The 23,407-nt window shown below is 40.2% G+C and overlaps 1 protein-coding gene across 3 annotated transcripts; it reads left to right on the forward strand.

Moving 5' to 3' along the window:
• The first annotated feature begins 3,921 nt into the window (after positions 1-3,921).
• On the forward strand, positions 3,922-19,113 carry LOC138724710 (phospholipid scramblase 1-like). 3 transcript variants are annotated; one of them, XM_069864915.1, is made up of 9 exons: positions 3,922-3,979; positions 9,514-9,545; positions 10,358-10,459; positions 11,817-11,977; positions 12,989-13,031; positions 14,103-14,323; positions 15,081-15,242; positions 16,260-16,421; positions 17,587-19,113. In XM_069864915.1, the coding sequence occupies exons 2-9, from the start codon at positions 9,539-9,541 to the stop codon at positions 17,644-17,646; spliced, it is 918 nt and encodes a 305-aa protein (XP_069721016.1). In that variant the 5' UTR covers positions 3,922-3,979; positions 9,514-9,538; the 3' UTR covers positions 17,647-19,113. The 3 variants fall into 3 exon arrangements, with proteins under 3 accessions (XP_069721016.1, XP_069721017.1, XP_069721015.1); XM_069864914.1 differs by lacking the exon at positions 3,922-3,979 and having other exon boundaries at positions 9,324-9,545; XM_069864916.1 differs by lacking the exons at positions 3,922-3,979; positions 16,260-16,421; positions 17,587-19,113 and adding an exon at positions 15,817-16,128 and having other exon boundaries at positions 9,294-9,545.
• Positions 19,114-23,407: the final 4,294 nt, after the last annotated feature.

Genomic DNA, 23,407 nt, shown 5'->3' on the forward strand with positions numbered 1-23,407 from the left:
AGAGATGAAAATATGAAAAGTTCATTTTACTACCACAGATCAATTATTTAGACCTTTTAACAGAACAGAACAGTTCTTTGCTTTGTTTTATAATTCTCTCGTGAAAATAAGACTTACATTTTGCATCTCATTAAGTTTTACCTGCACCTGTGCACACTGTCCAAATGTTTCTGAAGAATGAATGACAGGACTTTCAACAGTATAAAGAGAAGTTTAGAAGACCCTAATACTTTGGGTTTTGTTTTGGTGGTTGTTGCTGCTGCTGTGTTTTTTATTTATTTAAAATTCAACTTACCATGTTTATTTCAATAACATTGAAGAAAATAGCAGGAGAATTCAGTATAATATTTAAAACCTAAGAAAATATTTTGTTATTCACTATTATGTGTTATAAAAAATATCTAGAATGTATTTTTTTTCATATACTCTAAAGATTGAAATACATTACAGCAAAAATATAGACTACATGTTTGTAGACAAGAGGACTTCCATGTGAAACTTAACAGTGACATTTAAAGACAATCCTCTGCAATACGTTATACCAGTTTCTCTGTAACCTTGGAACATTATATGATTATCACTAACAAGCATTGCATAAATCTACAATGACCTTTGTAAAATCAGGCATGTCAGTTCAATATATTAATGGTTTATCCACGTAACTATTACAGAAAACACCTTACCAGAGCGCACACAGCACGCTGAGTCACATTCATCCACCTGATACTTCAGCTGCTGGAACCAAGGTCTATACACAGCAGGTGGCTCCAGTGAACCAACAGGTGCCCTTTTTGACTTTCTTAGCCACTTACTCACAAATTCTCATTAGTTTTCTCTCTGCTGAGTTTCTCCTGTTGGCTCCACCCTACGTTTCCTTAGTCTCCAGTACAACTTCCTTCAGGCAGAGCATCAGGCTGCAGCTCCAGCTGGGTGTCTCTGGAGAGAAACCCCAAACAAAAAAATCCCGGGGCAATTATACCCTTACGATCTAAGCTCCCACCTGCCATGCACTCTTCATGCTCTGTCCATGTGACAGTTGGTTCAATGGTGTTTTAGGAGCTGGCTTTTCATTCTTCATCGTGTTTTTTTTTCCTTGTCTTTATGCAGGCTGCCTCTTTTCTTATCTTCAAGGTTTGCAGCTCGTGTAGCTTCTTATCTTGTGGCTCTGGGGGTTCTTTCATGCAATTCAGTGAAAGCTAAGCATAAAATTTGTCATATCGAGGTGAAAGTTCACAGCTTGCGGCTTAAGGCTTCACAAATTGAGCTACTAATGCTAAGCCAGTTCTGCTATGTAGTATTTCTTTGCAGTTTCAACAGGCTCTATCTATACTTCATTTTCATGGCCTAATGCTAAGATACTAATTCTAAAAGGTTGGACCTATTATATTTTAGACTAAAACAATGTTATTTAACAGTAACATTGATGTTAACTGCATCTTTTGATCATCTTGAACCTGAAAATATTTGGAATATATAACATGTTTTGTAATAAGGTAGCTTTTCTTAACAATTTGTGATGCAAGTGAGGGCTTTAAAACTTCTCTGTCTTGATCTTACACTATTTAACAACAAATCCACTGAAAAATGGGGCATTTTGAGATGTAACGGTATCTCCATTTAAAAAAAAATAATTAAGGTAAACCTTATTGAACAGAAACTTTGAGCCCTTATTTCAGAGGGGTCATATGCACCCACAACTGCTGCTTTTATGTCAAATACCTTCAGCAGCTCTTCTGGAACTCTCTTTCTGGGCATCCCCATCCTTCAGCACTAAAAGGCTGCTAAGGATCAAGGATGGTGAGGAGCTCCACAGAGCTTACACGTAACCAGGAAAGTACAGTGAATTTAGGGTCATGCCCCAAATGTGTTTGTATACAGTCAGTTTTGAAATGCAATATTGTCTACCCTTCTTGGGTTTCACCTTGTACTATGGGTAAGTTTATTATCAAAAGAGTACACAAATTAATAGGTGCCTCCTGTCCTTACTTCAGTTCTCACAATCATGCATAACTGGATTCTGCATCATGGAACTATCCCTTTTTGTAAGAGTCGTTTTTTGTAGTAGGCACAAATGGGTTTGAAATAAAAAAGCTTTAAAAATTATAGGAAACTTAGAAACTTTGGACATTTTCAGGCCTAAAACCAGTGTTTCCCCAAGCAATATGAATGCACTGCCTGTATCATACCAATTAATGTTCATTAGAATGAACCAAAAATAAGGTAATAATTTCCTCACATCAGCTGTGTTTTTAGGATATCTTTCAGATATATTGCATCAGTATAAGTACCAAGTAAAAGTGTTTAAGGTTTGGTTATTTTTTTTCCCATTAACAGATATCTCACAGAAACCAGCTCTTTGCTGAACATTTAGTTTATGGTGGAAACTTTTTCAGACAAGAGGAGGTGATAGTACAAAGGCTACAGGAAACAAGTTTTTATTTAATTACTGTGAATATTTATTTGATACACACCAAATACAATTGAGGATTGGGGGCTCTGAGCAACCTGATCTAGTTAAAGATGTCCCTGCTCCTGCAGAGGGGTCGGACTATTACAATCTAGACGTAAGGAAATGTTTCTTCACTATGAGGTTAGTGAGGCACTGGCATCGGTTGCCCGGGGGAGACTGTGGGTACCCCATACCAGGAGGTGTTCAAGGCCAGGTTGGATGGACCTTGGGGAGCGTGATCTACTGGTAATTGTCCCTACCCATGGCAGAGGGGTTGGAACTAGATGATCTTTAAGGTCCCTTGCAACCCAAACAATTCTATGATTCTATAATTCTATGATTCTATGACCTGTAAAGGTCCCTTCAAACCCAAAGCATTCTATGATTACACCTCCAAAAGACAATAGGTACACAGCCAAGTTTTAACTGCTATACCTCCCTAATGAAGAACATTTTAGTTGTGGAAGTTACAGAGACAGACGTTACTATCTTAAATTTCTAGCTTTGCAGGACAACCTTGTAGAGATACGGCATCCCTAGGCTTAAGCAAATATTTGACACTGTTCCAATGCCACAGCATCTGAGGTGTTTGCAGATCAAACATATCCCAAAGAAGAGCAACAAAGCTGGTGAAGGGGCTGGAGAACAGGCCTTATGAGGAACGGCTGAGAGAGCTGGGGGTGTTTAGCCTAGAGAGGAGGAGGCTGAGGGGAGACCTCATTGCTCTCTACAACTACCTGACAGGAGGTAGTGGAGAGGAGGGAGCTGGGCTCTTCTCCCAAGTGACAGGGGACAGGACAAGAGAGAATGGCCTCAAGATCTGCCAGGGGAGGTTTAGGCTGAACATTAGGAAAAAATTTTTCATGGAAATGGTCGGTCATTGGGCACTGGCAGAGGCTGCCCAGGGAGGTGGTTGAGTCACCTTCCCTGGAGGTGTTTAAGACACGGGTGGACAAGGTGCTGAGGGACATGGTTTAGTGATTGATAGGAATGGTTGGACTCGATGATCCTGGGGGTCTTTTCCAACCTGGTGATTCTATGATTCCCCAGCTGGAGGGTGAGGGAAGGGTCGGGACCAGGCGCTGGCTCCCAGCACCTAACTCCTCAGCTGGGGCTATTCTGGGGTCGGGCGACGCTAGGGAGCCTGCGGCAGGAAAACCCGCCGAGTTTTGCCCTTTCCCGACTACCCCACGGATCCCACAACTCCGCTCCCGCTGCCACAGGCGCTACCGGCGCGGTACAAACCGCCAACCCCCAGCGCTGGGCAGGCGGGGACGCTGCCGCCGCGCCGCTTCTCCGCCCTCTACGCGACCGGGTGGTGTTTCGGTTTCTGTTTTGGTTTTTTTTGTTTGGTTTTTTTTTTTTTTTTTTTAGCGGAAACAACAAACCGCCGTGGCCGCCCGCCCCGGAGCTGCCCCAGAGGCGGGGACTCCGCTGCCCTCCCCGGGGCGGCTCCGCGGCGCTCGGCTGGCCGGAGCGGAGCTTGCGAGGCGAAGCGGCTCCGGGAGCGGGTGTGTTGGTGCTGTGACTGTGAGTGGCTAAACTGCATAGGAGTGCTCCGAGCTGCTCCTGGCGGGTGCGGGCCTGCTTTATTTTCATCGCAGGGATTAGAAGCGCTGTGGGAAAGGACCTGAGGGTTAGAAGGGCTGTGGAATGGACCTGATGGTTCCAAGGGCTGGGGAAAGGACCTGAGGGTTAGAAGAAGGGCTGTGGAGTGGACCTGACGGTTTGAAGGGCTGGGGAGAGGACCTGAGGGTTAGGAGAGGTGCTGGGGAATGGACCTGATGGATTGAAGGGGTGGGGAAAGGACCTGAGGGTTAGAAGAAGGGCTGTGGAATCGACCTGATGGTTCGAAGGGCTGTGGAAAGGACCTGAGGGTTAGGAGAGGGGCTGAGGAAAGGACCTGAGGGTTAGGAGAGGGGCTGGGGAATGGACCTGATGGTTCGAAGGGCTGGGGAGAGGACCTGAGGGTTAGAAGAAGGGCTGTGGAATCGACCTGATGGTTCGAAGGGCTGGGGAAAGGACCTGAGGGTTAGAAGAAGGGCTGTGGAATCGACCTGATGGTTCGAAGGGCTGGGGAAAGGACCTGAGGGTTAGAAGAAGGGCTGTGGAGTGGACTTAATGGTTAGAAGGGCTGGGTATTTAAATGGCAGCGTACGTCATGTTTGTGCTCAGGGGGGCCTATGTTTTTTATTATTTCATGGTCTTTATAAATTACTCAGCTAAAAAGCAGGGCATAATTGAAAGTGTATTTATCTTGGTGACTGAACTGGAGGTGGTTGAAGGAGTCTAGGTAGAAAAACAATAGAAGAAAAGAGGCAATTTTAATATGAGAAATATTCTTAACTATTCTCTTTAGCATCATGTCTGATTCTTGATTCTATGAAGCAGGAGTTGAACTTGGTAAAATATTTGTTGCATTTCTAGCTGTAGAGCGGATCAACATTTTCTAAACCCTAGATCGCACAGTAGGGTTTGTGTATGGTTAGAAGAAGGGCTGTGGAGTGGAGGTGATGGTTAGAAGAGGGGCTGTAGAGTGGTCTTGATGGTTAGAAGGTCTGGGGAATGGACCTCATGGTTAGAAGAAGGGCTTTGGAATAGACTTGATGGTAAGAAGGGCTGTGGAGGTGACCTGTTGGTTAGAAAAAGGGCTGTGGAATGGACCTGATGGTTAGAAAAAGGGCTGTGGAATGGACCTGATGGTTAGAAAAAGGGCTGTGGAGAGGACCTGATGGTTAGAAGAAGGGCTGTGGAGAGGACCTGATAGTTAGAAGAAGGGCTGTGGAGAGGACCTGATGGTTAGAAGAAGGGCTGTGGAGAGGACCTGATGGTTAGAAGAAGGTCTGTGGAGAGGACCTGATGGTTAGAAGAAGGGCGTGGAAAGGACCTGAGGATTAGAAGAAGGGCTGTGGAATGGACCTGATGGTTAGAAGAAGGGCTGTAGAAACGATGGATAGAAGAAGGGTTGTGTCTTCCAACTGGGGATTGCACATTAATTTAGAGTTTCTTTCAAGCAAAGTAACTGGCTTGCAAAGACTGGTTCAAGGAAAGAACTTGCTGCCAGGGCTGTCTTGGGAGAGCCGTGTTGGAAAGAGCTGAAGGCAGCAGGCAGCATTCAAGCAGGGGTTGTGCCCTCACCCAGCAGTGAAGTGGGCAGCGTCACAGGTGGGCTCTCATCTCAGCGAGGCTGGGTACCCAGAGTATGACCTGGTATTTCAACTCTCACACTTCAGGACTTCCAGGTTTCAGGAGAGATGTCTGTGGAAGGGGAAAGGGTACCTTGTTGAATCAGAACAATATATGTCAATTAATAGCTCATTTCATTCCTTCTCTGAAGTCTATTTTGTTAACTCTAGTAGTGTTTTGTTAACCTGTTTAATTAGATCAACTAGATTATTTTTAAGTATACTGTTTCTTCAGCAGTCAAGGTTAAAATCTTAATAAGTCTGGATAATCTAGTAGTCTCGTAATGGCTGAATAGTCTAATATCATGTGATGATGAAAACAAGTGCCACAAAGCTAGTTAGAGTGAACTAATGTGTGCCCTACAGCTATTTGGCTTTCTAAGTCTGTTTTTTTGAACCATAAAACTTCTGAGAAAGCACTGGCTTGGTATTTAAATGGCAGCGTGCGTCATGTTTGTGCTCAGGGGGCCTATGTTAATATGCTCTTGGCAGTATTCTAGTGAGCTGGATGAGAAACGAAACTGATAGTCATGAATAAATCTGGGTCTATTTTGCCAATGAAAAGCAGAAGCTCTGTAGTTAACTGAATTGAGATCTCTAAATCAGTTGTAGTGTATCTGCTGACACACATCAGTGTAAGGGACATCTAGCTATGTAATGCAGATCTTAAAATGAGAAAGTGACTGCGAAGAAACATGGACATTCCTTGCAAAGGAACAATCTAGGGATGTTATTTTCTTACTGTTTTCTGAACTAGTGCAAGTGCCCTGGGGGGACTTCAGACCATCCAGAGACTGTATTTCATAAGAATGGTTTGTTCTCAGGCAGCTGCTTTGCATGAGGTGTTCCCAGCTCCCCCAGTGCTTCCTTCCTGCCAGTAAAATTGCTTCTGCTTTCCCTTGTGTGAAGCAGAACCTAGGTAAGTCCCCTCCTTGAGAGAAGCAAGGATATTTATACCTCTCCTGTACTCCCCTTGGGAGTGTGGACCTAGAGCTATGGGAATCCATAGTATAGTCAGGAAAGGGCAAAACTCAGCGACTTTTCCTTGCACAGGCTTCCTTGCATAGCCCTACCCCGGAGTAGCCCTGCTGAGATGCTGGGGGCCAGAGCCTGGTCCCAACCCTTCTCTCACCCTTCAGCACTCCAGCTGAGGAGTGTTGGGTATGTTTGATCTGCAAACGCCTCTGATAATGCAATAAAATGTTGAAGGATGTTTATAATCCTAGCATAATTTAGGTTGGAAAGGATAACCTGTAGAGGTCATTTGGTCCATTCCTCTTCTAAAAGCCAGACTAACTTCAAATTTAGATCATATTGCTTGTGGCCTTGTAAAGGTTTTTATAAGATGTACTCAAGGATATGCAGCTGCTTCTTCTGGAACACCTTGGCTAGTGTATTCACTCCAATACAACTTACTCCGGATTTATGTTGTGAGTCAGGTTGCAGCATGTGGTTAACATAGCACAAGGGATTCATGCAGCTACTGTTTCGTTGAACTAGAATTAATTCAATAATGAACTCCTACTGGCTGAAGGTCTGTCCGTCTGTCTCTCTGTCCACCTCTCTGTCCGTCTGTCTCTCTGTCTTTGGAATTTTAACTCCATTTCAAACAAATAGCATTCTGCCTCTTTTGTATTAGTGGGAGCTGAATGCAAATACTTTCCTCTGTTAAGGAAGTAATGTTTCAATGATTGTTCCTTGTATTTATTTTAAAATTTGTTACTAGAACTAGTAACACCTAGCAGGATCTAAAGTCTTATTTTATTAAACTTAATTGAAAATGCAACGCTTCAAATCATTGCTTTGTGTAAACCAGGGAGCTGGAACCAACGTGTTTCTAAGTGACTGGGCTTCTCATTACTACTGTTTCTTGACAGAGGTTTCACCAGGTGGGAATTTCCCCATGTGTAACAATACAGCTGAAAGATATATTGTGCAATATAAAGGCTGAAAAAAGGGATGTGGTTTTCCTCATTCCTTTAGTATTTCAGAGTTTTTTATTATTTCACAATCTTTATAAATTATTCAGATAAAAAGCAAGGCATAACTGAAAGTGTATTTATCATGGTGACTGAACTGGAGGTGGTTGAAGGAGTCTAGCTAAAAAAACATTAGAAGAAAAGAGGCAATTTTAATATGAGAAATATTCTTAACTATTCTCTTTAGCATCATATCTGATTCTTGATTCTATGAAGTTGAACTTGGTAAAATATTTGTTGCTTTTCTAGCTGTAGAGCGGATCAACAGTTTCTAAACCCTAGATTGCACAGTAGGGTATGTGTATGGTTGTAGGGAGAAAAAAGATTTCAAGCTATGAAGCCTTTCTTTTAAATACATCATAGGATTCTCTTTCTGCTCTCACTGTACCGAAGATTTCAGCTGCAATTATCAGTATTTCACTAACAGTGTTGTAAGATGGAACATTTCCCAATATAAACTGATCTTTTGCTAGCTTAAATAACTTTTTTTTTATTAATCTGTAATTTATGATATTCCTAAAAGCTGGTAGTTTTGACAACGTATTTTAATATGGTCATATATTAAAATTATCACTCTATATTATCAGCTGTGAGAACAAAGTTTAAGTTAAGTGCCTTGAATATGTTCTTTCAGACTTTTAAATTAGATGCATGATTTTGAATTATTTCCTATTGCTTTATTTTATCTATATTCATACGGGGTCCAGAATCCAATTAAAGTACATAAAACAGGATGGTGGCTTTGTTAGTAAAGTAGAAGAAAAAATACCTTAAAAAAAGAACACTTTAAGATCAATTTATCAAACAAGGAGGATGTTGTGTACAAGTTGGGATGTGAGCTAGGTGCTGTGTCATCCCAGAACTGTTAAACATCCTCCCGTGACATCTAGTTTTTCTCTGGGAGTGAAAAGCAGGAAGGAACTGCTTTCAGGTTCAATTCCAATCCAGCTTTGAATGACTTTCTTCATTGAACTGAACTGGTTGGTATAACTGTAAAAGACAAAAATATCTTACTAGTTTACCTTGAACTGCGTTCTTTTTAAGGAATATCTAGGTTTATCATTTATTTTAAAGCTTTGGGTCCTATAAAAAAGAGGTCCTATAATATTCTTTTTTATACTTTCACTTATGGCTATTTTGGCTATTTTGGACCTCTGACTTTAGAATTTGCTGTCATTCTCTTGCATCTCTCACTACCCCAAAGACTGAAAGGAGTATCTCTGAAGGTTGATGCTGTCACCAGTAAGTGTTCTTTCTGCTTTGTTTTAACTAGTTTTGGCAACTCTGGAAGATTAGAAAGAAAAAGACAAGCAGTTGTCTCTGTCACTCTTGATGTTTTGCTGTGGAAGCCCACGCGCCTGTGCAAGCCAACCCCATATTATGGCATAGAGACAAAAACTGGATACATGATACTTAGTAGAACCACTTTAGACAAGAAATAGCATGAAGAACTGAATAGGTGGTAGCGTGGCTCACAGCTGCTCCAGGGTTTACTCAAGCAGGTTTTGTAGTCAACATCAATACACTAAACCAGTTGCTGTGAAATTGTGGTAGTAATTTGTTATGTGAATTGTGTTACTTTTGTGAATTGCTGCACAATTGGAGTACTGTGCTGCAATGAAGTAATTGCACATCCTGATGCCTTCCTCTAAGTTGAAGATGGTTTCAGGGTACTCAAAGCGTGAATGCAGGTATAGATAATTCACTTATGTTGTGGTGGAGACATGAGCTGGAAGGAGGCAGAGATATTTGTTTATTTTAGCTTGTATTTGTACTTCACCTTTCCCATACAGTTTAGACAGGCAGGTATCTTTTATCAATCATAAATAGAGAGGTCTGGATAATTCTTATATGAACTTATATATTAAAACCCCCATGAAATAAAAATGTTGTTTTGCAGATCGATTATAAGCAGATCCACGGCAATGCAAGGTGAGTAAAATATAAGCAAAATATCATCTTTTGTTAATATAAAAGACAACATGGGTCCTTCTGAGGGCTTCAAGCAATATTAGCTTTTTTATTAGTTTACCTTCTAATTTTTTGAAGTATATATGAATGTTTTAAGTTGAAACTATTTACATTTTAAAATGGAATCAGTTACAAAACTTACAGCTTACATTTTCAGATCTTGATTTTTAAAGTTAAATAAAATCATCCTGAAATTTGAGTTATTTCTGCTTACAGACTGAAATTGCTAAATGTTATTAAATTCATAACCCTTTTAGGTGAGGCATTAGGATAGTCCTGACTTGAAGAAATTTGGAGAAAATGTTTTATATAGCAGAGAATTGTTCATTACCAGTTTGTTCTGTAAAAGAGGGCAGCGTGTCAGTTCCCTGTCATTTCTTTGAATTAGAGCATCCTGCTGAATGTAAATGAGTAAAGGCATCTCTCATCCAAACAGAAAGTGAACTGACCCTGCCTGGGCAGGGGTTGACTAGGTGATCTCAAAATGTTCCTTCTAAGCTAAAAGAGTCTGTGATTCTGTGACATTTTCATGACATCATGTGCAATACTTGTCTTTTTTCTGCACTTTAAAGGTCAGAACTCCTTTAAGTTATACTGGTGTTTAAATATGCATATTGTGCATAAATATGACCCTGTTATATATTTTTAGCTATACAGAAAATGGCTGCTTGATTTTTCTTTTGTGTCTGCTTGGAAAAGGGAGGCAATATTTGGGATCTTTCACCATAGGGTAGGAGGAAGTGAGCAATACTCAGTGTTTTCCATTCTTTCAGAACATACAGCTGCACCACCACCTGGATTTTCAAACCCTAGCTACGGACCAGGAAATCAGGTCCCCTATGGCTACCCTCAGTATGCACCTGGGGCTTACCAGGGTAGGTTGCTTGGCTGCAGATCTGCTGTACCAGTAGGAAATAAGCACGGGAACTAGGAGGTTTCACAGAGATTACTGTCTCTAGTATACTTTTCTGCTGTTAATTCTGCAGAGTTTCTTTTAATTTCTGTTTTGCTGCAAAGTCGTCTTCTTTCCTTCTTGGTGCTACGTGTTAGTATGTGCTGAGCAGTACCGTCAGTGGCAGGAGTTAAAAATGTTGGATGTTACTCAGTGGTCATGTTAGGGACTTCTTATAGATGTAAAACAATTAATGTGTGGCAGCTTCTTGCTTATGACCACATTTTTTAATTAACATGTTATTTCACTATTTCACTTTATTTTTCTCAAGAAATCTAGAACTGAAGAAGGAATTGTTTCCCTTTCACAGTACTACTGGTCCATGTATTCTGTTCCTGTTTCCTACTCTGTTGCAGCATTTTGCGTGTGGTTATACCTTACACTTCCACTCATTTGCTTTTCCTCATTTTCTGCTCCACATTAAAAATGCAGCACTTCTAAATGGCTTCTCATGTCCTACCAGCTAATTTTTTTCTGAAGAACCAAATCACAATGAGCACTGTCTAACAATCAGGCTCAAAGCATAGTTATAGATAAAAAGCAAAAAGCCTAAGTTACTTTGCTGTTCATAAGTTAAAGCTTTTGCATCTTGTGGCAAGGCAGTCTGAGGTCTGTCAGTGCAGTTGGCTTCAGTGGGGAATGAGCACATGCTGCCTGTTTGATGAGGGTCGGGGAACATTTCTCATTTTGAATAACTGTATCTGCACACACTTATATGTGATAGCAGTAGACAGTCATTTTGTGTGCTAAGCCTGTGCTTAGACATAAAAGTGATTTTGTATTCCATGAAGGTGAATCCTCCTTTGTGGTCAGTGATCCTTCCACCTATGAGTTTTAAGACACAGCTGTTCACGTCACGTTAGATACTGTCCTCCTTATGGCAACAGCATGAGTTTTCACATGTAGCAGTCCATGTATTGCAATGCAACGTGAAACATGGTGCTGAACTTATTGGAGCTAAAAATAAGTCTAAAAGTCAGTGTCTTGAACTATTTCTAATTGCTGAATTGCCTATCTTTATGTGTATAAGTTTTCTTCTATGTTCAAGAATGATGCATTTATTTATTTTATTTGGTTTTGTCTGGAGGGACTAGAACAGCACAATCCCGTGTAGCTTCCAACTTCCATCAAGCAAGTCGTATTTTTCACAACTGAAATATATTGTAGGTATAAAGGTCTTCATAATTCAAAATAGCAAACAAATTAATCTTTTGAAGATCCACAGGACAATTCTTTTCCAACATCTGAGTTTTACAACTGTTTGTCTTCTACCACACCAGGTGCTGCAGGTGCAGGAAGCTATAACTTCCAGGTCCAGGGTATGGCAGGCCCAGCTGTTCCACCCATCGAGAACCAGCCCGTCATGAACAAGGGACCAATGTGGATGCCCGTCCCTCCTCCTCTACCTAACTGCCCTCCTGGACTGGAATACCTCACACAGGTACCTGCACCCCTCCTCCTTCCCCAGAGAAAAGCAGCCGGGATCTGTGAAAAAGCTTAAAAAAAGCGTCTGGCTTTGCTGCAGCTGCATGGATTGCTGCTTTGGGGCTGCTAAGGAAAGCCATTTGTAATGTGGTTGGTGCGTATTCGAGTGTGGAGGTGCCTGTTATAGCTGCGGCACTTCATGGAGCACTCTCTTGCTGAGTGAGACGCTGAAGGTCTAGCAGCACAGGGCTGTCTTACATACTTCCTATTTGTGAAGCTACTGTTTGTGAGATGTACTGTGATTTGGCAAGGTGTATGTAATAGTTGTATATAATATGGGCAAGTGCAGCATATCAGAGGTGCTTAGTTTCCCACACGATGCCTTCTTCACGTCTCTTTGTAATGTTGTTAGGAGAGGTGCTAGTCAGACTTGATAACAAATAGAATGCTGATAGCAAAATAAGAATTGTTTTCACATTACAGAATGTGTCCTTAAACTATAGAAGTACAGTTCATCTCATCACTGGGAGCAGATATCAAGCCTTAACACTGATATATTGCTTACAGTTTTGCAAATTGCTAAAAAGCCCCAACCTGATATTTCTTGAGTTTCAGTCAGAGCTGAGCTGTAGCTGAGCTTCTACTCTGAAATTTCCTGCTTTTGTCTGTACAGACTCCTGACGTAGGCACCTGGGATAGGGAGGCTCTGTCATGCTCTGTAGCTAAGCTACCCTGAGATCTGGAAGCAGCACAGGCACATCAGCTTTGGGTACAACTTCTGCCATCTGCTGGAGAGCTCTGAAACACTGTTCTACTAAACTGATAGAGGACAGGACCCGGGGTGGGGGCGGAGGTTGGATATATGAGCCACTTCCACAGCTTTACCGGTAGATTATCTGCGTCTAGACAATGTATTGATCCATAAATTCGCATTCTGAAGTGAAATAGAAATGCTTCTTAAAACTAAGTTTCTCTTAGTTACAACTTGTTAACGATATATGCTGTTTAATTTTTCAACCACAAACAGATTGACCAGATATTAATTCATCAGCAGATTGAACTTCTTGAGAGTAAGTGTGAACTATTTATAGCAGGGAAATGTTCTCGGGGTTATTAGATTTAAAATTTAGACTTTCTTTTACCCTATGTATTTAAGGTGGATCACCGCCTTTCTTTTTCCTGACTCTGTTATGTATCTCAATTCCTGCAGGAGTTGTGGAGGAGAGAAAGGAGGAAATAGGAGGGCAGAGGATTTTAAGCAGCTTTTATATCTTAAAAGTTATATAGCAACGTGACTTAATAATCTTGGTAGCTAGTTGTAACCGAAGTCACACATTTCCCATGTTATTCATTCACATGATTCCTACTTGCCTGTCTTGCCTACTTAAAGATCTGATTTTCTGGTCTCTTATTCCATCCAATTCCATAGGCTGGCACGTGGCTCCTATGCTGTTTCCAGGCAATCCTGCTGTTTTAGCAAATTGAACTGCCTTCTTTCTGCTCCCCTCATTCTGTTCATTTTCAGAATATCAAAGTCATGTTTGAAAGACACTGATAACAGAGGAAATAAAATGGACCATCCATCTCAGTTGACACTTAATGCTGCTGTGTTTTCTTTTGATAATGCCTCAAAGAGTGGTTTCATTTGTTAGAGAAATTGATCACAGTTTCTGTCCTGGCTCTTGTTTTCTGTTTGTGCTGCTGTGAATCTGGACTGTGACTCTTCTTGTGGCCTTCTGAACATTTTTATGCCCTCTAGAGCCCATTTTTGGCTTCACCTCAAAATTCACAAGTTTTTTCAATTATCTCCCTTTCAGCTCTTCCCTGGGAATCTTCCATGCTGTGTTATTTATAATCGTAGTACTTGCTTTGGCAGTAGACGTCCGTGTCTGGTGGGAGGGGACTGATGGACATCTCCATGCTCTTTCTGCGTTGCTATGTTCACATAGCAACTTCTTTAAACTTGCCTGCCGAGCTGCTCTGCTTTAGGGTCCTTCCTCACTGCTTTGCCTCCCCGGTAGCTGCTGCTGACAGACTTTGTGAGAGGCCTGCCTTCCCAAAGGGTAGCTTTAGAGTTAGTGTGGGGACTTTTCTGACCAGACACGCCTCAGAAATTTAACAGTTCTGCTCCTATTTTTCAGTTTTGACTGGCTTTGAAACAAACAACAAATATGAAATCAAGAATACACTGGGGCAAAGGGTGTACTTTGCAGCAGAAGACACTGAATGCTGTACCAGAAATTGCTGTGGGCCATCACGACCCTTCACCCTGCGGATTGTAGACAACCTGGGCCATGAGGTGATAACTCTGCAGAGACCTCTCAGGTGTTCTTCATGCTGCTTTCCCTGCTGCTTACAGGAGGTGAGTTGCTCCCTCTCGTTGTCTTCCCTCTAATGGGACACGGTCCACCTGTGCACTTTTAAGAGGGGATTGACCTGAATCAGAAGGTGGGGTGGAACAAATCGGGTTTTGTCTGTGAGTTATGGGGAGAGAGATCTGTGGGGTTTGTGCATGGGATCTCCTTGGTTTGGGACGAAGCTAGTGTGCTGCACATTTAGGTTTACTCCAGCCACTTATCATTATGGTAATGAAAATTTTGATTCAACAGCATGTCAGGAAACTTGTCACAAGTGCCAGATTGTGGTCTGAAGGCTGGGCAACAGCTAGAGTTTTCACTGTACTGCTGTGAAAGCTGTAGTGAAGTTCAACGCAGGAAAAAGGTTTTTTAATATTAAAATAATTAACATACCATGCAACTTCTGAAGCCTCAAATCTGAGCCTACTCAGAGCTCTTACTGAGCTCTTCACTGATTGCATTCAGGATGCTTTCAGCCTTTTTCACTAGACTTTGATCTTTCTAGTGTGGATATACAGCTTGTGTACATGGTGTCTTAGGAGCATCTTATTGTTTTCAGTGAAGGCCAAAGGTGCATATGAGCTCTGAAATTTGTGTGCAGTTTTCTGAAAACATTCACGGAGTATCCCGTGCAGCTTCATGCACTGGAAAGCCAGATTGTTGAGCAAAAATTGTGTTTGGTTTGTGTGCAAGTGTGGGTTTTGTCTAACAAGTGTATCAAAGCATGAAGATTGACGTGGAGGTTTTCTTTTTCCTGTCAAGCTGGAAGTTCAGGCACCTCCAGGGACACCAGTTGGTTATGTTGTGCAGAACTGGCATCCATGCCTACCAAAGTTTACCATTCAAGATGAGAAAAGAATGGATATGCTGAAAATTAGTGGTCCATGTGTTGTCTGCAGCTGTTGTGAGGACGTTAATTTTGAGGTATGCAATATTAAAAATTACTTGTATGTATCTTCTTTCAGGTAGTGCTCTGATAGTAGTTTGTTGCTTAACTTACTGATGTCAACTGAACTGTAATATACAGTAAGTAGTACAAAATCTTTTAATACCAGTAAAATCAATTCACTTTTCTAGATATCTAGATTACTTTAGATAAGACAGACAAACTTCCAGAAATGACATCTTACAGGCATTCATCATTGATAAGTGAGACTGGTTCCCTATGGCTTTAGGGAAATATTTAGCAGCAATATCTTTTTTAATTTATCATGTTAGGCTCTAACAAAAAAGTGTTATCAGCTTTATCAGGTACTTATTAAAATGATGTACTACAACCTCTCATTTAGTAATCATTCAATGACCAAGTAAATCAAGATAATTTAGATCTAAAATACAGATTTGAAGGACTCAAACTAAAGCTTTGGCTTAGAAGTGATTAATGCATTTTTATTCTCCTACACATGTAGTAAATACACTAGTCTACTTTTTAATATTTAAAAAGATGTTGCAAATAGTTGCTAAAGCAATTATAGTATCATTTTATTTTGGTGCCTAGTCTTTCATATGACCCTGAACACTGGATTTAACTTTAGGAAACATAATGTTGACAAAGGGCTAATCTCTGCTTTGGAACAGAAGAACATAATTTGTTTAAGTTTCAATTGAGCAGTTCCTGATACATGGCAGGAAAAACTAATTCACTCTCTCAGCTAAAAGACACCACTTCCAGCAGAGCGTGTGTGCATGCATGCAGTAGCTGTCTTCTAACACCATTAAAACACTGAACTCTGCAGTCAGATTTAGAATTAAGTTCGTCTGTGCTACCTAAGACTGACTTTGTGATAGTCGGGGTTGCCTTCTAGTACAAATAGTTGCATTCAGTGCCACATACATTCAAATAACATGATCTGAAGCTTTCAAAGTGATCTGCCATGAAAAGGATTTGGGAATATCATGACAGATTTGATGGTTTTTTTTTTTAATTTTATATTCAACCAGGTGAAGTCTCTGGATGAGACTGCTACTGTTGGTAGGATTTCTAAGCAGTGGACTGGATTTGTGAAAGAAGCCTTTACAGATGCAGATAACTTTGGAATCATGTTTCCAATGGACCTTGATGTAAAAATGAAAGCTGTCATGATTGGTGCTTGCTTCCTTATTGTAAGTAATACTTGAATACCAAGGGACTTTTTCATCTCCCTGTTCAAGTTATGCTGGTAAAGGATTTGACTCTGAGCTCCTTGAAGTGGGTGACAGCTTCTTGTGAACTTCTTGTGTGTAATATTAAGCATGGAGGGCAACAAAGAATTATTTCTGATAATAAGCTTATTCTAGACTATATATTATATACTGCTAACTATATTTAAACAGAGCTTCAGAAGTCATGAAACTGAGAAACCCCATAAAGAAGGGAAGACTCCTTGCAGGCTCATTAGCAGAGGAAGGCATGTTTAAGTGGATGGTGAGGTGAAAAAAGTGCAGATGAGCAATAGTTGTGATCCAAAGCCAGAGCAGCCTGCTGCACTGATGAACTGGACAGTTGAATGCTGCAGCGAGTTCCTCCTGACTGTCCTTTTTGGAAGAATGTAAAGCACTGAGCTGAGCTGGATTAAAAACTCTCTCAGAGGAGCTCTTCTTGCAATGGGAGGGAGTTTGTGTAGAGACAAAGCACATCTAACTTGATACAGGGCTTTTCAGCTGCACACTGATTCTGTCTTGTCAAATACTGCATTGCAGCTCACTTTGCTCTTTGAAAACTGTGTGACACACTCGTGTTTCCACTTACCTGGGCAATGCAGTATTGGGTCCCATTTCAAAAAGTGCACTGCTGCTTTGCTAGCAGGGAAGAAGGGGATGAAAGAGGCAAATGAAACACCTTGAGTTTGGAAAGTTTTCACCAGCCTCTAACAGCCCTTTGTATGTACCAGGTTTTCTTCAGCAGTGCGTGTTTGTGTGCTACCATGTGCATGAAGTGCAGTGTTAGTGAGTGCAGGACTCCAGATATGGAAAATGAGGCTCCTAGCTATAAACTAAAGGTAGTGACTATTATGATGGACTCTGAGATAAAATTGAAGGGAGTGAGTAAGGTCAAACAAAGCCAGGACAGGAATCCTGAGTAAAGAAAGCTTTTTTTTGGCTATTGATGATTTACAGTTTCCATGTAGGTCTTTCACCACCATTTTCTCTATCTGTGGGCAACCTGTTCTGAGAGACAGAGGTGACTGGGGGGGGTGGAGACAGGTGCCCCCACCTTGCAAAACAAGCAGAACTGAGCTAAGAACCACACTTAACTATTTGTTTTGTTTGCTTTTTGTTTCCTTCTTAGGACTTCATGTTTTTTGAGCATGCTGCTGATAACAAACAGCGAACAGGAGTTTGGCAATGAAATCTAGAACTTTTTATATAGAAGGAAGAAGACTATAAATCTCCCACTTTCCAGTGGTTTGCAGAGCTCCAGTAAGAATGTGAGAAACATGTATCTTCTGTTTGAACTTATATGTTTATAAAAAGCTCTACTGTAATTTTTTTGTAATCTGATGAAATTACTTGTGGTATTCTAAGAAGGGTCTTGTGTCTGTACAGCTCAATATTGTAATTTGCAGAAATAGATAACAACCTTTTTTTCCCAAGAAATTTGAAATTGTGAAATAACTACTTACAGTTATTTTAATTCTTAAAAAAGAAGACTAGTACTATATTGAATATCAATATAAGCAGTGAGCCTAATAAGGAGGTCCTGGTCTTTTCCTGTGTGTTCTTCTATGGTAGTTTTGTCTTAGTGTTCTTGTTCTCTTGTTTCCCACTTCTTATCATATGCATATATTCAAAACAAAGTAATCTTAAGTGAACAGAGGTATCAGAAATCACTGTATGATTGTACTAATCTAGTGATAAATCTGCTGTCAAATATAACTCCTTTAGTGTAACTTAGTTTCATAATTTGGATTGTTTTAAAGCTTAAGGTGTTGACTTTCACTAGCACAAGTTTAGAGGAGATAGGAAGTATAAATGCCTGTGGTTGCTTCTGTTTAATAATCCTTTATTTTTTTTGTTCATGAATGTGTTTTTTCCTGATGCAAGGAAAAACTAGTTACTCACTTCAGATTCTCCAGTCCTCTTTACGCTTCGTTTAGTCCATAGTTTGCACAGATTGAAAGTCTGTCCATAGATATAAGGAAACAGGAATAATAAACAACAATTCCAGTTTAAAAGCAGATGCATGAAATGGCAAGTTTATTTCTTAGCATTTATAGAATCATAGAATCACCAGATTGGAAGAGACCCACTGGATCATCGAGTCCAACCATTCCCACCAGTCTCTAAACCATGCCCCTCAGTACCTCATCCACTCGCACCTTAAACACCTCCAGGGAAGGCGAGTCAACCACCTCCCTGGGCAGACCGTTCCATTGCCTAATGACCCTTTCAGTGAAGAATTTTTTCCTTATGTCGAGCCTGAACCTCCCCTGGCGGAACTTGAGACCATTATAGCTTTATTTAAGCAATGGCTATGGGTGGCAATTTCGTACCCCCGCTTCACACTAGCATGCGCCTATAGTGGTGGTTGGGATCCAGCTACAGAGAAAAGACCTTGCCAATATTTTCAGTTGTATTCTAATTCTGCTAAGGATCCCTTTTGTTCAGTATTTTCAGTGTATTGATGGCTCCTGGCTAGTAAAAAAGCAGAGGAAAAGAGGAGTGTGATTGCTGCTGTGTACCTGGACTCTTTTAGACGTTTAAACTGTACAAACTCATGACAACACTCTATACTTTTTGTAAAGTATTTAAAATTGTATATTATGTCTTATTAAAGTTAGCTTCCGCTGCTAAAGACAAAATCCTTTTAATATGATATCTAGTAGTTTATGCTTTATTGACCAGCTTTTAATGAGATGCTGGAAATTGTCTTGCTAAAATCTGCTAAATGTTTCTGATTGCTTCAGTTAGGAATAGAAGCTACATGTGTACAAACTAAAGCAACACATCCAGAAGCACACCTGTCCTGTAGGGATTCATATGGCTATATTTCTCAGTGTTACTTGTCCTGGAAGGAATGACACACATCTTCAGTTCTGCCTGTAGCTCTGAAGTCCTAGGCTCGAGCACATTCAATAGCTGCATTTTTAACAGAGAACAGTGTTACTTAAATATTCCCCAAATATTTTTCGGAGATATTTGAAAATACCTGTTTAATTCTATGACAAGTGCTGTATAGAATTTAAATTTACTTCTTGCTTTAGATTGAGGTCTATTTGTAGCTGTTTGAAGAATGGATGGAATAATAATTTGCAAGCAGGCAGAAGAGTGATGCTTTTGTTTATGCTGAAAAGCATCTTGCATCGTAAAGTCATCCCTTGACTGTAAATTAGGGAGTGAAAGCAAATTTAAATGAGATATTAGGACCTTGGGCTAATGGTTCATAACCAGGAGACTTTATTTTCATTCATCCAAGTAACTGAAAATTTGAAGTTTATTTGTTGTGCTTAGATGTGCCCTGGAAGCACCAATGTCCCAACAATCTTGCATACAAAAGTACGTAGAACAATTCTTTGTAGAGTAGTCAGGGAATAATGTGAGAATGCAAACAGTCAAGAATGATCAGCTTCAAGATGTGTAGGAAAAGATATTGCAACTCTTGTACTTTAAGCAGAATTGCAGTTGCAAGCAGTAACAATTCCGTAAAGAGTAATCAAAGCAAAGATTTCTTTGCTTACAAACAGGTGTCTCAAGCACAGTGGAACCCAATGAAGTTGTGTATGTCCTGCTGTTGTCATTTAGACTTTTTTATTTTCTGCTTCTTGAGTACAGTGATAAAATTGCTACAGCTTATTATTTTAATATGTATTTAGCAAAATTAGTATATAAGGTGAAGAATTAGATAGCCCAAGCGAATCAGTACGTGAATCCAGCTGCATAAGTAATGTGTAAGACGTTCAAGCTAAGCCTCTTAGATTTGCCAGAATTGTAGTAAGAATCAGAAAGTTGTTCCACAACCTCAGATCATAAAAGGACAGAGAGAACATTGAAGTAGGGGAACTTCCCATCAGTTGGATAACCGCATGGCTCTGATACTGGTTACACAGCTCATAAACTTTTCTCTTGTGAAATGGTTCAGAGGTTAAGGTAAAAATATTGTATGAGAAGACATGGGGTGACTCTTCAGAGTAAGTTCAGATACTCAGTAACTTCAGGTGGGGCAACTTCAGATAACTCTTCAGAGAACAATATATCACCTTTGTAACATCACACATCTTAATGACATTTAATTTAAAAATGCTTATTCCTCAAAATTTTCAAGAACTTCCAGAGACAGCTGTTCACTTGCTCATTTCTGAAACCGATTGTGTTAAATGCAGAATAAATCATTCTTTGAGCTGTCTTTCTTCAGTTTGAAAGAATCCATAACAGCATCCATATTTAATAAACCACCAAACTCTAGAACTCTCCGCTCTTCATCCATCAGACTATAAGCAATACAATCATTTATCACTCTATCCATAAATCCAGACTTTGGAAAGTATTAGAAGACTTCTAACATGCTGCCTGTCATTCAATACTATCTCAGTTGGATAGAGCTGTTAACATAAAACCTTTACAGACTGAGATTTGCAGATGGATTCCTCTAGTGCTGTTAGTGCCTTTCCATCTGTATCATCCCTGTAAGGTCTTCATCTCCAGCTGTACAGGAAGTGCAGTGACTCAATGGAACCCTAGGGTCTGTGTGGCACAGAAAGGCATAATTTTGATGATGTTTGTCAGTAGAAAAACAGTTATTTCCAATTTCCAGTGTAAAAAAAAAAGGTAATTTATTCCTCCTTTAGTCTTAAGCAATATTGGGGGTTTGCTGATTGAGAAGGGAGAATAATTTTCTTAGTAGGAGAAGAGCAGGAGCATTGTTTTAAAGTATTGCAGTTGGCCTCCTAAACCCACTTTTAATTTATATGAGCAAAGTTCATGAAAAGACATCCTTGGGTCTTTTGGGGTCTATTTCTAGACCTAAAGGCAGCTCTTACATCCCTCATATCCCTCACGTACCTCACCTTGGTTTTACTAAAGAGAAAAACTTTGACTGAAGCTGAAAAACTGACAGCGGGAGCAGGATCTGCACAATAAAAGGTGAGTCAATGAAGGAGAAAGCAACTGTTTTTCCTGGACTGCGTTTAGCTTGTTTGCTGTAGGTGCAGGAGTAACTCACTGGGAATGCTCAGGGAAATACAGAAAATAAAATCTTTGTTCAAGAGAAACTGTAAAATCCCACAGCTTAAGTGTTTGAGTCCTAATGGGCATTGTATGATACAGATACTAATAATTTGTGACAGGAATTATGAAATTGCAAAATGGTAAATGTAAAAGATAGATGCAAGGAGGAAATTGGGAAATCAGAGGAACTTGCTGATAAGGGAACCTCTCACAACTAGGGCAAGGAAACAGATACAGGTTGCATGGAGGGTAAACCACTACACTGCAAGATGAAAAAGCCATGTCAGGCAAAAAGCAAATATGTTAAGATTTAATTAATGAGACAGGAGGTAAAAGAGATATAAAACCCCTGCAGAAAATAACAAGAGTTGAGAGGGAGAGGATAACAAAAAAAAAAAATTTTTAAAAAAATACAGCTCTATACAGCTCTCCCAGGGTAAGAGCCCAGCTAGTGGAAAATTCTGTTGTATTGATGAGGGCTCTATGCACATATATATTATAAACATATGTATATATAATGAAAGCACACATTTTTTTATTTATTTATACTTCTACATGCTGAGTTTACATGATAGATCAGATTGCTCTAGGACTTTAGCAGCTCACTCACAGGGAGACTTCCAAACATTGCTGATTTTGTTCTGGAGAGTCTTTGTCCTCCCTTATACAGAGATATTTGACATATCACTTGGTTTTGGTTTATCTGCATTTTTTTTCCCTGATAATACTACATTATTAGAGACAGCAGGGAGGAGAAAATATGCATGAAGGCATTGTAACAAATACCAAAGAAGGAGAAAAGATGAGAACAGGGATTTATGACTGTCTCCTGTTTTTCAGTCGGTGGCAATAGGTGGCAGTGTTAGCACAGGAATTATTTTTTCAGTGCTTAAAACCTAGCTCTGAGACACACAGGCGGTTTCGTTAGTTTTCATTATGATTTTCTCAGTGGAAGAAGTTTAGATTACACTATCGCCAAAGTATGTACTCCCTCATGAATGTGGAAAGATACGTGTGTCTTTCCCACCAAAGCTGCAAAATCTTAAGCTTCAAATGCAATTACGTGTCACTAAGAAAATTAAAATGTGTGAAAGTATGTTAAACTGTCTTTGTTAAAAACAAAACGAAACAACCCAGACAAGTACTGTGCAGTTTTGGAGTTGCATTATGCTCGGTCATTGGTAGAATTTGGAATTAGGCTATGGTTTCTGACATAATTTACTACGTAACGCAGGAAGTTACTAATACATCCCTGCAGAATATGTCAAAGCAAACAGGCTAATTTCTTTACTGGGTTAATGTCACTAGCTCCATAGACATGAAATGGCTTCAGTGCATGGCTGTGATGTGGACCCGCAAGCACTGCAGGGCAGTGGAGGAGAGAGAGGGCTAGGGCTAGAGTAGAGGGCTAAGGATCCACAAGCCTGCTCCAGGCTTCCCACTCCTCCATTCCCTTTGGTTGTGTTTTTCCTTTTTTCTTTTTCTTTCTTTTTTTGTTTTCCTTTTTTACCTCCCTTTCCCTTTTCCTTTTTCCTTTTTCCTTTTTTTTCTTTCTCTTTCTCATTTTCTTTCTCATTTTCTTTGTCATTTTCTTTCTCTTTCTCTCTTTCTCTTTCTCTTTCTCTTTCTCTTTCTCTTTCTCTTTCTCTTTCTCTTTCTTTTTCTCTTTTTCTTTTTCTTTCTCTTTTTTTCTTTTTCTTTCTCTTTTTCTTTCTCTTCTTTTTTTTCTTTTTTTTAAAACTTAAGCTTGCTGTGCGTACCTTGACTGTTTTAACCTTTAGCTGACCTAGTTATTGAACCAGGGTGGCTGGTAGCACCTGAGGAAGTCAAGATTTCCCTTTGTTAATTACCATTTACTGAGAGGAAAAAAGAAAGTGGTACAAAGCTGGGCGACAAGTGCAGAGGGAAGCCTATGCTGGTGTTGCATGCAGCAGGACCTCAGCAAC

Source organism: Phaenicophaeus curvirostris, chromosome 10 (genome assembly GCF_032191515.1).
Source record: "Phaenicophaeus curvirostris isolate KB17595 chromosome 10, BPBGC_Pcur_1.0, whole genome shotgun sequence".
NCBI lineage: Eukaryota > Metazoa > Chordata > Aves > Cuculiformes > Cuculidae > Phaenicophaeus > Phaenicophaeus curvirostris.

Excerpts from the sequence above, each read along its gene's own strand:
- LOC138724710 (XM_069864914.1), top strand. The coding sequence starts at position 9,500 with ATGTTGTTTTGCAGATCGATTATAAGCAGATCCACGGCAATGCAAG. Across the intron at positions 10,460-11,816 it reads TGCACCTGGGGCTTACCAGG|GTGCTGCAGGTGCAGGAAGC; the intron begins GTAGGTTGCTTG and ends CTACCACACCAG. Across the intron at positions 16,422-17,586 it reads TTGGTGCTTGCTTCCTTATT|GACTTCATGTTTTTTGAGCA; the intron begins GTAAGTAATACT and ends TTTCCTTCTTAG.